Source organism: Kryptolebias marmoratus, linkage group LG2 (genome assembly GCF_001649575.2).
Source record: "Kryptolebias marmoratus isolate JLee-2015 linkage group LG2, ASM164957v2, whole genome shotgun sequence".
NCBI classification, from domain to species: domain Eukaryota; kingdom Metazoa; phylum Chordata; class Actinopteri; order Cyprinodontiformes; family Rivulidae; genus Kryptolebias; species Kryptolebias marmoratus.
This window is the reverse complement of record NC_051431.1, coordinates 13088169-13102255: the sequence shown is the minus strand read 5'-3', so window position 1 is coordinate 13102255 and position 14087 is coordinate 13088169. Positions and strand designations below refer to the sequence as shown.

The window sequence follows — 14087 nt, the reverse complement described above, 5'->3', positions numbered from 1 at the left end:
TTTTATTACACTATTCTATTCTCCTTCCTATGAATATTTTGTTTTGTTTAGTTACTAAAAGCACTGTTTCATTGTCGATGGTTAGCTGAATATTGATGATAACGGTTCTAGCTGAGAGAGAGGCGAGGGTTGAAAAAGATTAGTTTTCAACAGGCGCTTGGGGCAGCCTCGGGTCCTAAGTTTCAGTTAGTGACTTAGAAGACGTAGAAGAAGACGCCAGATTATGTGTAACGCACGTCGAACTGACACATGTGTTTTTGTATGTTCAGAAGAAAAGAAGAAAGTAAAGAAAAGTTACAACCACCGCATGTCTCGACATCAATTTTGTTCGAGTGTGCAACACATGGCCTGGATGACTGAGAATCTACACCAGCAACATAAACTTTTCTTTAAAAAGATCAATATAAATATTTATATACTTTTGTACTCACCTCTTTCCTGCACCTTGCTCAGTAGCAGTTATTTCTCACATGATCACCTACTCATACTAGCTCACTGTGACAAAAACAGTAAAAAAAAAAAACAACTGTTGCTGAACACCTGCTCCCCCACTACTCTGTGGCAAAGTTGGGGACCACTGTGAGAATTTTCTTTCTGTCCTATATGCATGTATAAAAATCAAAGAAAAGGAAAACAAACTATAAAAAGAAACCATAAAGATTATAAATACAAAAATCAAAGCCTGTTGTTGGCAGATTGGTGTCTTTGTCATATTTTGATGAACTTCCAGATGCATGTTTTGCAGCACTTACACAGTATGATAATCACGTTAAAACAAACAGCTCTTTAAACTTATAATCAGATTCTAAATTAATGTATAAGTTCTGTTTCCTCAGATCTGATACTAATTGAGGAATACCTTTTGGTTTTCTTTTCCACGGCTCCTCGCAGCATTAATCTTGGGCAAATGTGATAAATATGCTTCTATTTATTTAATTTTTTTCAAATACTGTTTAATTGGATTTGTTTTAAAACTTACAGCACATGTTTTAGTCAGCTATGGAAGTATAAGACATTAGTTCACTCAGGGTGCTCGTCTCTTCTCCCTGTGGCCTCAGAACTCCTCTCTCTAAGTAGTCCTTCAAGATGGGAGAACAGAGATGTTTCTCTGTGCTTAGTTTGCAGTTTCTCCACCTCCTGCTTGTATCAACAAACCCACAAAAAGATGGAAGGTTCTGGTTAATCAGAAATACATAAAATTCTTTCTGGCTAAAAAAAAAGGTTGCAAAAAGAAGTAATTATTATTATTATTGTTACTTTTAACAATTCAACCACATAAGAGGGATTTTCTTCACTTACATCTTCAGACAGCAATCCTCTGACTGGTTTGTGAATCCTGTGAAGCAAAGAGACAGCATGAGTGTCTGACAAAGCCTCCTGTAGATCACCCTGCGCCTGAAACCGAGCAGAAAAATGGGATCCCTGTTCACAACTCAATGTGCCCAACCTGGCCTGAAAGAGCTCTCCCAAGCATTTCTGCAAAGCCTGTGGTCAAAACAAGAGAAACAGATTTTGAATAAATGTCACGTTGTTAAAATTCTTCCAGTTGATAGCAACAAAATTTATATTTAAAATCATGTGCATGTTTTTTTTTTTGTTTTGTTTTGTTTATTTGCTTGCTTTTTGCACCTGGAAGAAAAGCCTTTGAAAGACCGGACTGGAGTCAGAGTTCATGTCTTTTATTCTGATGTGGGACAGACAATGAATTAACATGAGAGAGAAGCCTCCAATAGATTGGAGTCTCTGACGACGAACGAAGAGCACCTCCTCCGCTTCCTGTCAACACACAACTGAGAGTTATACTTTTAAACACAATATGCCTGCATCTAGAACCGTTTGTGCATGTTTTATTATTAAAACACAACCGAACTACACTTTAACATGTTTAAAACGAGGTGTGACTTAAAATATTTGTTATAGAATTCATTATATCTCTGTTGCGAGGTTTGGTTGACTCACAAACCACTCAAGTATGAAAAAAGTATCCAGCTCTTGGTTACTTGAGCTGAAAAGCAGAAAACTAACCACAGACTAAACTTTGCAAAGCACAAAAGATTTTGCCCCCCGAAGGTTTTACTTACAGTAAAAAAGACACTCTGGTTTGACCTGTTTTCTTTTAAACTTTAGGTAAAGATCATGTCTTCTACACCCGTGCATTACAGATAGAAGTGTTTGTTTGAATAGGGTTGTATAGGTTGCTTTGAATTTTAAACACTTTTTACACAATTTTTGTCACTGGGCAAGAGAAAACATGTTTGTTTAAAAGAAAAAAAAGAAAAAAAAAACTATATGTAACATTGTAACCTAAAGATAAATAATCTAACATTCATTTCAATGTTGGACCTTGTAGAGCTGATTTTAACATTTAGGGCATTTTATAATTAGAATATTGTCATAATTTACATGGTTTGGGGAATTTTCTTGTTTTAGTTCTTGGTGTTTTGACTTTGTTCCTATCTTATATTGGGTTCTATTAAGTGTTTTGAGTGGTTCTGATTGTTTGGTTATGTTCTTTCTCCATCATTACGTTTAGATGTTCTCAACAGACCCTGGATTCAGCTTCTTGTACACCACCTGGTTTTCAATAGTAATCAGCACACCTATTTCCACACACTCTTAAACACTTTGAATTTATACAGCCATTGGTTTCCCTTAGCCAGCTGAGAAAGTCTCATGTCGGCCCCTATTTATGTCCTCTCAAGTCTTGCTGTGACTCCCTCGTTAATTAAAACTTACAATTTTGATTTTGAATCTGTCTTTTCTAAACTATTCAGTGCCATCATTATGTAAGGTTAAAATACTTTCTCATTGCTGTTTACCAACTTGTTTACCACTTTGTTCTGTTCTGCAGCTTGATACAGACTGATTAACAAACTGTGGGCAAAATATAACTTGCAATGATGTATGAATATGTGAAAATAAGTAGTACCAAACAGCAAAAACAAGCTTTTAATGTATACTTTTACACATCTCTATGTTTACCTGATAAAAGAAGGAATTTCTGAAGGCATTGTTGAAATAGTTGTTGTTTGGGAGGCTGGCTGCTATCTGAAGTGAAATAGCTGGAGTCTGTTAAAAATGAAAAAGATTATTCATATGTTTTAATTATATGCTTCATCCTTCCAGAGATAAAGAATGAGAAAATGAGCAGTGTGCCTTATTGCAAACGTTGCAAATAAACCAACACCAAAAAACAATAGCACTTTTTTTTTTGAAGAATGAAATAAAACACAAATGTAAATGTAACCAGTTACAGGTCTTGCGTCAAAATCCAGTTTACGACTTTTTCTGTGAAAAAAGGATAGGATGTTTCCTGTTTAAACAAAACTTGAGTACCAACCAGCTTCAGCTTGTGCAGCATATCCATCAAGAATAATCCATGTTGGTAGACCAAGAACTCTCTGGGGTTGAGGACCGACAGGTTCAGAGGGACCAGCTCTCCCTCACATTCCCACTGAGCGTCAAAGGCGTCCATGAAACATTTGCCTCTGTCGTCTCCAAACAAAACACACTACAGTGTACTGAGATTCCAGACAGATTCATCTGTGTGCATATTCCCCCAAACATCTCCAGTGTTCGTGGGTGAAAGTATCTTAACTTACCACAGAGTCCTTGACCAAGAAGCCCAGCCTTACCAGCCAAGGCCCTCAGCTGCAGCTCCACCTCCCTTAACAGCTGGAATAGAGGAGAAAACTCCAGCAGTCGTTTCCACTGCTCCTCTGGAAGCGGATTAAAATGGCATTTGGAAAGCTGAGGTTCACACTCTGTTTTAGAGATCTTCAGCTGACGGTCTGCAGAATCTGGGGGGATCTTTGACTAATACCTGGGATTGTGGGGACAGCTATATGTGTAGACTGAGCAGACTCCTTCATCTGTTGGCTCTCTGTTAAGAAATCAAGACAAAAATAAAGACAATTCTTACCTTAACTTCTGTTTTACAGAATTGTTTTATTACTTTCTTCAAAGTCACAAGTTTTAATACATTTTCTTAATATTTGGTAGCTTTCCTTTAAACTCTATGGCTTGGGTCAAACGCTTTGAGTATCCTTCCACAAACTTCTTGCATTAGTTTCCTGGCATGTTGTCCCTTTCCTCCTGACAGAACTGGTGGAACTGAGTCAGGTTTGCAGGCCACCTTTTCAGCTCTGCCCACAAATTTTCTGAGGTTGGGATCAGGACTCTTTGATGGTCACTCAAAAACAATGACTTTGTTGTCCTTAAGCCACTTTGGAAGTAATTTGGCAGAATGCTTACGGTCATTGTCCATTTAAAGACCCATTTCCCAAGCTTTGACTTCCTGGCTGATGTCTTGAGATGCTGCTTCAATATTTCCACATAATGTTCTTTCCTCATTTCATTTCAGCACTTCCTCCTTCCCATCTATTCTGTGAAGTCCATTAGTTCCTCCTGCAACATAAAACCCCCACAACAAAATGCTGCCACCACCTTACTTCACGGTTAGGATAATGATCTCTTGCAAGCGTCTTCCTTTTTCCTCCGAATGTAACAATGGTCATTATGGCTAAACAGTGCAATTGTAGTTTCATCAAACCGCAGGACATACTGTATCTCCAAAAATGAAAGTCTAGTGTGCATTTGAAAACTCTAATCGGGCTTTTTTATGTTGTTTTCAGAGTAAAGGCTTCTTCATTGCTAAGTGGCCTTTCAGTCCAGGACTTGTTCCACTATAGATAACACTCTTTTGCCAGCTTCAGCCAGCATTTTCACAAGGACTTCTGCATTTGTTTTAAGGTAGAGACACACATTTCACACCAAAACATGTCCATTTCAGGAACACAAAACCTGTCTCAGTCCTGAGCGGTGTGACAGCAGGACAATTTTAATTTACTTCAGCTGCCCAAAACATGAAAATGACAAGTTTTGAGGAACAACCATGCATTTATGATGATGTTAGACAGATTTTTGTACTGTTTAACAAAGGCTAGCTGTTTTGTGTGTGTACATGCTTCTTAACAAACAAACACAAACATAAAATTTCTTTGACTAACAATCAACAAGTTTTTTTAAGTATGGTGCACTGTAGAGTTTCAGAGAGTTTCAGTTTCCTGTTGAAACTGTTGGTTATAGAAAAACCATGACCCAGTTATCTTCTACCACAATCTAGGGCAGATTGTAAAAAAAAGGAACCACATAAAACGATCCTATAAAACAGCTAAAAAGTACCTCGTACTCAGAGCAAAACTTGGGCTCACCTTGAGAATGAATACCAGAAGACACAGCTTGTGAGTTGTGTATCGGCACCGAGTTTGCCTGAAAACCAGTGTCTTGTGTCTGGGCGACATTCACAGGCTCCCTCAAAGACTGGGTGGAAAGACCTTCAGAAACACAACAGAGACATTTTCACTTTTTAAAACTGACATCCAGATACAATAAAGTTCCTCATGCAAAGTTGTATTACTAAATTCAGACTTTTTGGGCCTTTGAAAACTTGTGCCGCTTCAAAAGCTTCAGTTGGTACACATACAAACACCCACTGGTCTACTTAGATGAGTCAGCTGTCACAAAACTAAAATTGTTTCAAAGATGGACGACCAAATCCACAAATTTGCTGTTTTATGCAGGCTTTGTACACATGGATAACACAGGATAAATTTTACTTTCCTATCAAAACATAAAATTTTGAGTATTTTTATTACAACTCACTGGCTCAAATAGATGTAACACAATGAGAAGCACACATCAGACAGGTGGAGTTAACTAAAATAAGTTTTATTAGTTAAAATTGAGAGGTAGAGGGGAACCAAACAGCCAAACTGCCTCCTGCAGCCAAGGGAGCTATGAGAGAGATAGGAGCAAGTTCCCTTTTTCAAAGTGAAGGGTGTGGCCCACTTAAATAGGCTGCTCACACCTGCAAACGGTTGCAGTATTTTATTTTTTTGTCCCTGTCACTTTGTCTGTTCGCTTTATTTAATTGCTAAGTTTTATTCCCTGTTTGCTCAACAAACTGTTTTTGAGCTGTTGAATGTTCTGAAATAAACACAACCTTATTAGTGCTAGGTGCACAAAGCAGGCAAGAGGTCTAAAAAGAGGTCTAAAAAATTCACCAGACTCTGAACTTTAGAAATTGTTCCCATTGATTTGCAGTTCTAACTCTTGATTTGTTAAATCATGTCCCCAGATATAATTCTCTTTAGAAGGATGAGGAGTGGAGCATTTCAGGTTTGTTGAAGTTGAAAGGTTGGGCCCATTCTCATTTCCAAGACTGATATTTTCAACCAAAGTTAAACCACAAACCTTTTACTCCTTAAACCTCAAAAAGTAGAAATCACAAGTCAAACTTCAACATGAATAAGCCAAATTTAGCCTTCCTGACTACTGATAGTTTGAAAAGCATTCAGTAATCTAACAGTCATTGTTTTTAAAAGTGTATATATTTTCTTTTGTATTTATTTACCTTTTATTTAACCAGGCAAGTCCCATTGAGATCACTGATCTGTTTTTCAAGGGAGGCCTGGGCCTGACATGCATGTTTTTAGCCTGTCGGAGGAAACCCGAGCACCTGGAGTAAACCCATGCAAACACGAGGAGAACATGCAAACTCCACACAGAAAAACCCCGGGTCCAACCCAGGGCTTGAACCCAGAGCCTTTGGTCAAATATTTCTATACTGATATGCCATCAGAGCTAGAACATACCTTTTCCCACAGGCACAGAGGCTGTCCAGACTCTTGATGGTATCCCCAAACAATATGCCTGTTTTGGTGACAAACCTAAAACATATTAAAAGGTCAGATTTAAACAGTAAATATTTATTTTATAGTCAGAAACTCCATGACAAAAGACCAGCATCGGTTAGGTCAATGCCTGATGTTTTACAAAATAAATAAAAATTTAAATAATATCTTTAAAATCATTTTTTAAATTGTAATGTGCGTAGCCTGGGATTATAAATGTGGCACCACAGTCTGGTATTGCTCGTGTACCAGAGATGTGCTGATTGCAGCTGGTTGGCTGTTTTTCTTCCAGGAGGTGAATCAGTCTCTCGAGCAGTGGCAAAGCCCTCCGTTGGAACAGACCAGTCATTGCCGTATTTGTTATTTGCCCATTACGCTGGATCAGACCATAGTCTTTAAACCAAAAGTTCCCACACAGAACTGCCTAGACAGACAAGCAGAATAAAAATAGAGTGAGGTGACATCTTCAAGTAGGCGTCATGTGGTTTCACTTTCGCAGTTTACTTAGCGGTCGAACAATCTTGATGGGAATAGAGGACATAAAGGAAAAGCTATCAACTTTTAGTCATTTTCCCACATCATATATTTAATTGCAATAATGTGTCATTTATTCTTTGTGTTTTCACCTGGGCAGTGTTGGCGCGCAGCTGAGAAAGATGTCTGACGAAATGCAGTGAAGTAAGAGCAGCATGCAGCTGTGTCTCTATGGAAGTGCACTGCTCCCACAGTTCTCTCTGTCTCAGCTCCCTGTCCTGAAAGCCCAATAATCACATCACATTTCTTTACACTCGGACAGCAACACTCTGCAAACTCATCCCAGCATTGAGTTTGCATCAAAGCTTAATTACTTGATGTTCTAAAGCCTTTTAAATTATAAAATATTTCATTTGTGGACCAAGAGCACAGTGAACTTTTTCATCTATTTGAACAGGTCACTGTGTTTTGTCAGGAAAATATGCTAAATAGAAGTAGTTCTGACCATTGCATGGAGGTTTGTAGACGACTCTCCAGATTTTGACTTCCATTTCTCGTTGTCTTGTTGAAGCTGATCCATACACACATCCAGCTTATCAAGACCAGACATGAGCACTGAGTGCCAGGAACACTGCTGGTCCCATTCATCTTCATCACCTACAGAGGAATACACGCAATATTATGAACTGCGAACACAGTATTGAACACTGGCTTTATGTTATTTGTATTTATTAGGTGCAATTTGAGACAGTGGCAGCACACAATAATGTTTCTGCCTGTGTCTATGTGTGTGTGCATGTTTGTGTGTTTGCAGCGTTATCAAAATGAACCAGTAGATGGATTTTATTGAAACTCTTAGAATTTAATTATTGGATTTTTATCTACAACTGATCAACTTTCTTTAGTTTACCCTAAACCGAACTAAAATGTGGTGTAGCAGTAACTGAGTCATCCACAACAGGTTCTCTGAGCACTGTCACTGTTAGATCCTACAATATTGCATAAAATTGTGCATAATGTCATTTACACGGTTTGAACAAAATGTCTACAACTTTGTCTCTTCTCACCATAAGATGATTTCAGTTTAAAACTCTGGCATGAAAGGCATTAGGCGATGTGTTTTTTCAAGAAATTCTAGGCCTTTAATCCTTTATATGTTCTCTTATTTTGCCAGTTTGTAATAATTTACCCAATGAGAGGGTGTGCAGAACATGTGGGGGCAGGACCAGAGCCAGGTAGGAGCGCTGAGCTGCTCTCCTCTGGACCTCTGACTGTGCTGCATCCTGCAGCTCTGTGGTTGCGTCTCTCAGCTGGCCCCCTGACCACAGAACCTATAAAAATAAACACTCACACTTGAGAAGAAGGCAAACATATTGCATATTAGCTCTCAACTAACAAATACAGGCATCAAGTTAAAAATAAAAAAAAATCTAAGAAACTGTGATAAAAAAAACACATGCAGAGATGTAACCGCATTGGAATCTGCATTCACTTTCAAGATCCAGGACGTTTACAAGAAATATTTGTCAATTCTATCTGAAAATTCTTACATCCTTTTTTTATTTTCAAGTTCAAATAGTCTGTTCCCGCAAATTCCTCCCTGCATGCAGACTACACGCTGTATAAAAACAGCAGAAACTCTCCTTGCTGACCTGATGAGAATTTGCATCTGTGACTCTACAGAAACACTGTAATAAAGCTGAATCCAGATCAGTGAGAACGTCTTCCTCACGCTGCCTCTGCTGCTGCCAGTATGTGTTTCTCACACACACTTCTCGATGCAGCTCCTCAGCCTGGTAAACACAAAAGGCAATTAAGGACAAAAATACCAGCTTGTGTCATTAAAAATTGTTTTCAGGTGTTTTCAAATGTTCCTCCTGCTCAGTCAGAAATGGTCGTAACACAACAAAATTGGCAGCAAATAAGTTGCATCTCTTTTATTCTCCTTTTCATGCCTGTGTGGAATTTTTCCACCATGCAAATATTCATAAAAACTTTTTTTTATTATCATTTCCACCTGTGCACTATCAGTTTGTTCTGCCATCATCATCCAGTATGAAGCTGTCATGGGAACAATGGTTTTTCTATACACATTCAGCCTTGCTCCAACTACTGGCGCCAACAGCCCAGTCTCTGGGTCAATAGTCTGAGATCCATAACGGATCGCCACCAAGCCTGTAAGGTGTAATAGCACATTTAGATACATAAAAGGCATCAAGAGACTTCTTTCTGTAATTGTAGGTGAACATGTGCAGCTGTGTGTTTTATCACAATACCTTTTCCACCTGGGTCCTCCATGGTTCCAGCCAAAGGAATTGCATTCCCAGAGATGGGATCCCTCTGACACCCGAGTACAGGAACACTCAGACCAGATCCTGTAGGGTCCGGATACTCCATACCAAGCAGAGCTGGAACACGCACCTCTGAACCCGGCAGAGGAATCTCTCCTGAGTATTTCAAAGGCACAAACACTTTGGTTCAAGAAATAATATTCTCTAATTATGACATAAATAGAGCAAAGGAAAGAGCTAGAAGCAAGCCTGAATTTATAAGTTAAGAGAAGTTTATAGAACTGGATCAACAAAAGTATTTGATGTGGTAAACAGCATTTCAATTCCTTCCTCTTCTCACAAGCATTTCCTCACCCAGAGTGCCTCCATCCCGCTGCAGACCAACAGCCCAGTCCAGCAGCATCTCCAGCCTGATCCACAGCTGCAGCTGGCAGTGCAGGCTCCTTCCCCAGGCCTGTTCCAGCTCCTTGGTCACAGCAAGAAGATCATCTTGTCGACCACTTGCATTATCGCTTCTTGGATGGGGCTGCATGTGTCGAAGAGGTGGATCTGCACCCCATTCCTCTATAAAGGGTTTCAGAATGTCCAACACTTTAAACATCTCTGCCAGAACCTGAGTAAAAGAAAAGTCACTTTTTTTTAACAAACCATGATTGACTCCAATTTTTATTAAGTGTTTTATAGTATGACAAATATACTGTCAAATATTAAATGCAATAAGTGTTGTACACCTTCAGAAACTGCTCTCAAAATAAGCCTTTGGCTGGATTTGTGTTCTTGAACACATTCATTAATTGAAAACATTGCTGTTTTGTGTGCCGACACTGTCAGAGGCTCAAGAATAACTTGTGAATGAAAGTGAAAGTCAAAAGTTTTATTGAGCTCATCTATTGATTTATTTAACTTCTTTTCAGATGTTAGTTGAAGGCAGTGTAACATATTTAGGCACCTTGCTGTCTAGCAGAGTTTGGTATCCTCCTGGGCTTGGCACCAGCTGTCCAGCCCTGATGTTGGCTCCCCCCACTCTCACCATCCGCCCACTCAGAGGCTCGACAAAGGCCTCAGCTAGCAGGACTCCACCTACTGGTTGCACGTGTCCTACACGGACACAAAATGCAATTATAAACAACTAAAGGTACTATAATCACTGCTTACCATAACTCTTTAGTAACTGACCTGTTACTGGATCTAAACTGACCCCAACAGTGAGCACCATGTTTCCTGTTCTGTAGTCCAGCATGGGATAACCTATTTGTATGGGCTGCGGCAGGCGGGAAAACGGGCAGACGTGTAACCTTCCCAGTGGGTAGACTAATCCAGTCTGTGGGTGAATGGTTACTGCCAGAATGGGTACTGGGACTCCTGTGTCTGGGTCAGGCATGGGAATGCCCAGCTGCAGCCTCTGGCCCGGCCTGAGCCCTTTGAGCCGAGAGCAAGGCAGAGGCTGGTCAGAGTGAGAGTGAGCCGAGGTCGGATAAGGAAGGAAAGGAAGGAGTGGACTGTCCCACTTCCTGTTGTCACCTAAAATAAAAAATGGGACACATTACCAGATTGTATCATCTATCTAAGTGCTCTGTATTGCACAGGATATAATTTCCATTCTTCCAGTCATACTTTTACTCAAATGCTTTCCAATCACCCACAGAGAGTGAGCAGAAAATCATTTAATCTAACTTAGGTGATTTTCACAGGGAATTGTCTTGTAATTAACATGATCTAATTTGTGTAAATCAATCTTGATGCTCCCAAACCATAAAACAAAATGGTACTGTAAAACTGTAAAAGGATAATGCATTTTTTGTTCTATAAAATTTAACAGCTAGATGGCTTGTATGTCATGCAGTTTTTAAGGAAATAATTTATAAAGTTATTATACTTCCATTCCATTTTTTTTGTAAAAAAATTGTTGGGATAAAATCTGTTAAAATGTTTACTGAAAATAGCTGCAACACAAGGTGCCAACCACTCAATAAATTTCAGTCCTGATTTTTGGTCAGAGTGCAATAATTATTTAGATCAAGCACACTCATGTGAATACACTTTAATGTTTCAATTCCAAATTTCAGTATTTGTCATTTATTCACTTAGTCGGGCTGTTCCTGTGTTTTAACATTACTATCAGTTCATGTCTTATGTCTCCTGGTTCTATATATTTGTTTTGTTTGCAACTTTGGTTTTGCAGTTTTGTAAAGAAGATTTTCAAATTAACCTCAGCTTTGATCATATAAAATTAAATTAATAAAACAAATTAAAGTTTTATAAGTCTAACTAATGAGTCTTTCAGCTCTGAAAGGAAAACTAGACACACAGAACGATGTTACCTGTGCAAAGGTCAGTGGTAAACACCAGTGTAGAACTGGCAGGATCATATGCCACGTTGCCAACGATGGGCAAAACTCTGCCAGTCTGTGGGTGAAGGAAGAAATCAGGGGGCACTGCCATGGTGTGGCCACTGTTCAGGAGCATGTGGGTGTGAGCATTTGGCCTTATGAGCCCTGTGACTGAATCACAGTGAACTGCCCCTGAGATACGCAAAGACCCATCGGGACCTGGACAGAAGCAGAAAATAAATTCTTTGTGAGCAGTCAATTAACAAATATAACTAGGATTTAAGTTACATGCTGGGAGGACAGCTTTAACAGAGCATGTGTTTCGGAGTAACAACTCCAACAGCCAGTATGATTTGTGTATACCTATATGTAACTTTTTAAAAATGCACGTTATAAACAAATCTTTACATGTTTATACCCATTTCAAACATCATACTGGAACACAGTTGGGTTTCTTTGATTGCACTCAGGATGACTTTTTTGTTGCAGCACACACATTTTGCCATAGATGGTGCTGTTTCTGTAAGAATGCAAAAAATCCTACACAGTTTTCTATCTACTCTCATGCATTTTTTTGTTTGTTTGGTTGGTTATTTGATTAACTCACTAAATATGTTGTCCTTGCTCAGGACAGTTCCAGTGTTGGGGCAGAGCAGCTTGGCCCCTGTACCCTCCCCCAACAACCCCCACGCTCCCTGACGGTGGCACTCTGCCGACACCAGCTCTCCCATTTCATCGACAAGAGCTGTAAGCTTCTGGATTAAACTGAATGTGGAAAAAAATAAACAAGTAAAATAAAGATTTAGTGGAATAAGTTGATTCACTGTATCGCGTTTCTGCTTGGTGGAAAAACCTGAGAAATCTTTACTTTTGTTGAAGCAGCTCACAGAAGGACTGGTTGTTGTGTGAAATCTTGGACAGGAGTCTTGTGCTCTCTCTGAGCTGTGACGTGAACACGCTGTAGACCTTCTGCTTGGCCTGCTGCTCTCGCCTCAGAACCTGGGAGTCAACCAGTCACACCTAATCAGGGCATACTTTCCATCTAGAGCAGTTCATTTAGATGTTTGTCAACTTGAAATCGCACCATTTAGGAGATGTTTAGCAGCATCTAATTGAAATATTATTGGAGACATGTTGTAAAACTAAACTTGACTTAATCATATCTTTAAAAGTAGGGTTCTGTAAAAACATTATGGACAATAAATATTTCACCTACTGTAGATAGCTTATTGAACAACTTCAGTTTGGAGAAACAGTTTATTTCTGACCATATTGATGAGCTAACAGCTAGTATTACTAATATATACTAATACTTCTGTTTGAATAATCATGTAATTCAAACCCGATGGTGATGTTAAGGCATATAAAACTACATTTACCACAAATTGTAGTTATTTTAAGATGGCACCAATCTATTCTGGTCATGGCACATCAGTCCACTCAAAATCAAACTGTTTCTGCAAGCTGAGGTTATTTAAAGAGCTATCTACAACAGGTAAAACAATAAATGTTCTTAATGTTTCTACAGAGCGCCACTTCTAAAGCTCTGAACTATCCTTTTAAATTGACACATTTCGAATTATTTATGTTAAATCATTTTTAGCAGGTAAAACCACAGAAACAAGTTAATTAACAGAAATACAATTTTTGGAGGGGTTTGAAAAGTGTTGTGCTCATGTTTATTTGCTTATTTGTTTGTTTTTTTATGACTATATCATGGAGTTTCTCTGGATTTGGTGAGATTGTTTTTTTTAACTAAACTTGTTTTTCCATGGTAGTGTGCGATACCTGTAACTGACTGTCAAGCAGAGTCCGCAGCTGTGAAGCCAAAGACTTTCGTCGCACCATTTCCTTGTCTACCTCCCTCCTCATCCTCTCATAACCGTCCCCCACCCTCTCTTCAGCAATTATGCCTGGGTGGAGTAGCAGCAGTTTCCCAAGGACTCCCTGATAAAGATCCTTTACCTAAACACACGCAAACATATATGTTACAAACAAAGTCATCAAAACAATAGTAATCTAATCACTCTGTAATAAAGCTGAAAAAAACTAAGGTGTTTACTTGTGATACTCGATCTGTTTCAATAGAATTGACAGTTATCAGCGAGGAGTGTGAAAAAATAAAAAATAAATGACAAGGCAGGACTTGACAGGATTCAAACTCGCAACACAACGACGAAGTTTTAAGAGTTTTATTGTGGACTGGACAGGAGCGGGACCTGTGACTCTAAACAGGACACTCACGTGACCGTCGTGGACTGGAACCGGAACAGGTAAGTTCTTCTTGGCTTGGTTAC

General features: G+C 39.0%; 1 protein-coding gene across 1 annotated transcript in view; it reads right to left on the bottom strand.

The window, feature by feature from the left end:
* Positions 1 to 24: 24 nt before the first annotated feature.
* The window catches only part of si:dkey-103g5.4, a 22809-nt gene continuing 8746 nt past the window's right edge, over positions 25 to 14087 (bottom strand). Inside the window, exons 8-30 of the mRNA XM_017428976.3 lie at positions 13579 to 13755; positions 12659 to 12789; positions 12398 to 12555; positions 11782 to 12009; positions 10637 to 10981; positions 10410 to 10558; positions 9815 to 10073; positions 9446 to 9616; positions 9187 to 9344; positions 8822 to 8962; positions 8359 to 8500; positions 7675 to 7826; positions 7322 to 7447; positions 6945 to 7119; positions 6657 to 6731; positions 5214 to 5336; positions 3824 to 3883; positions 3603 to 3719; positions 3341 to 3495; positions 2983 to 3069; positions 1630 to 1776; positions 1300 to 1485; positions 25 to 1137 (exon numbers count right to left, since the gene is read on the bottom strand). Coding sequence (XP_017284465.2) covers positions 1021 to 1137; positions 1300 to 1485; positions 1630 to 1776; positions 2983 to 3069; positions 3341 to 3495; positions 3603 to 3719; positions 3824 to 3883; positions 5214 to 5336; positions 6657 to 6731; positions 6945 to 7119; positions 7322 to 7447; positions 7675 to 7826; positions 8359 to 8500; positions 8822 to 8962; positions 9187 to 9344; positions 9446 to 9616; positions 9815 to 10073; positions 10410 to 10558; positions 10637 to 10981; positions 11782 to 12009; positions 12398 to 12555; positions 12659 to 12789; positions 13579 to 13755 — 3579 coding nt within the window. The 3' untranslated portion in view covers positions 25 to 1020. The remainder of the gene's footprint in view (positions 1138 to 1299; positions 1486 to 1629; positions 1777 to 2982; positions 3070 to 3340; positions 3496 to 3602; positions 3720 to 3823; positions 3884 to 5213; positions 5337 to 6656; positions 6732 to 6944; positions 7120 to 7321; positions 7448 to 7674; positions 7827 to 8358; positions 8501 to 8821; positions 8963 to 9186; positions 9345 to 9445; positions 9617 to 9814; positions 10074 to 10409; positions 10559 to 10636; positions 10982 to 11781; positions 12010 to 12397; positions 12556 to 12658; positions 12790 to 13578; positions 13756 to 14087) is intronic.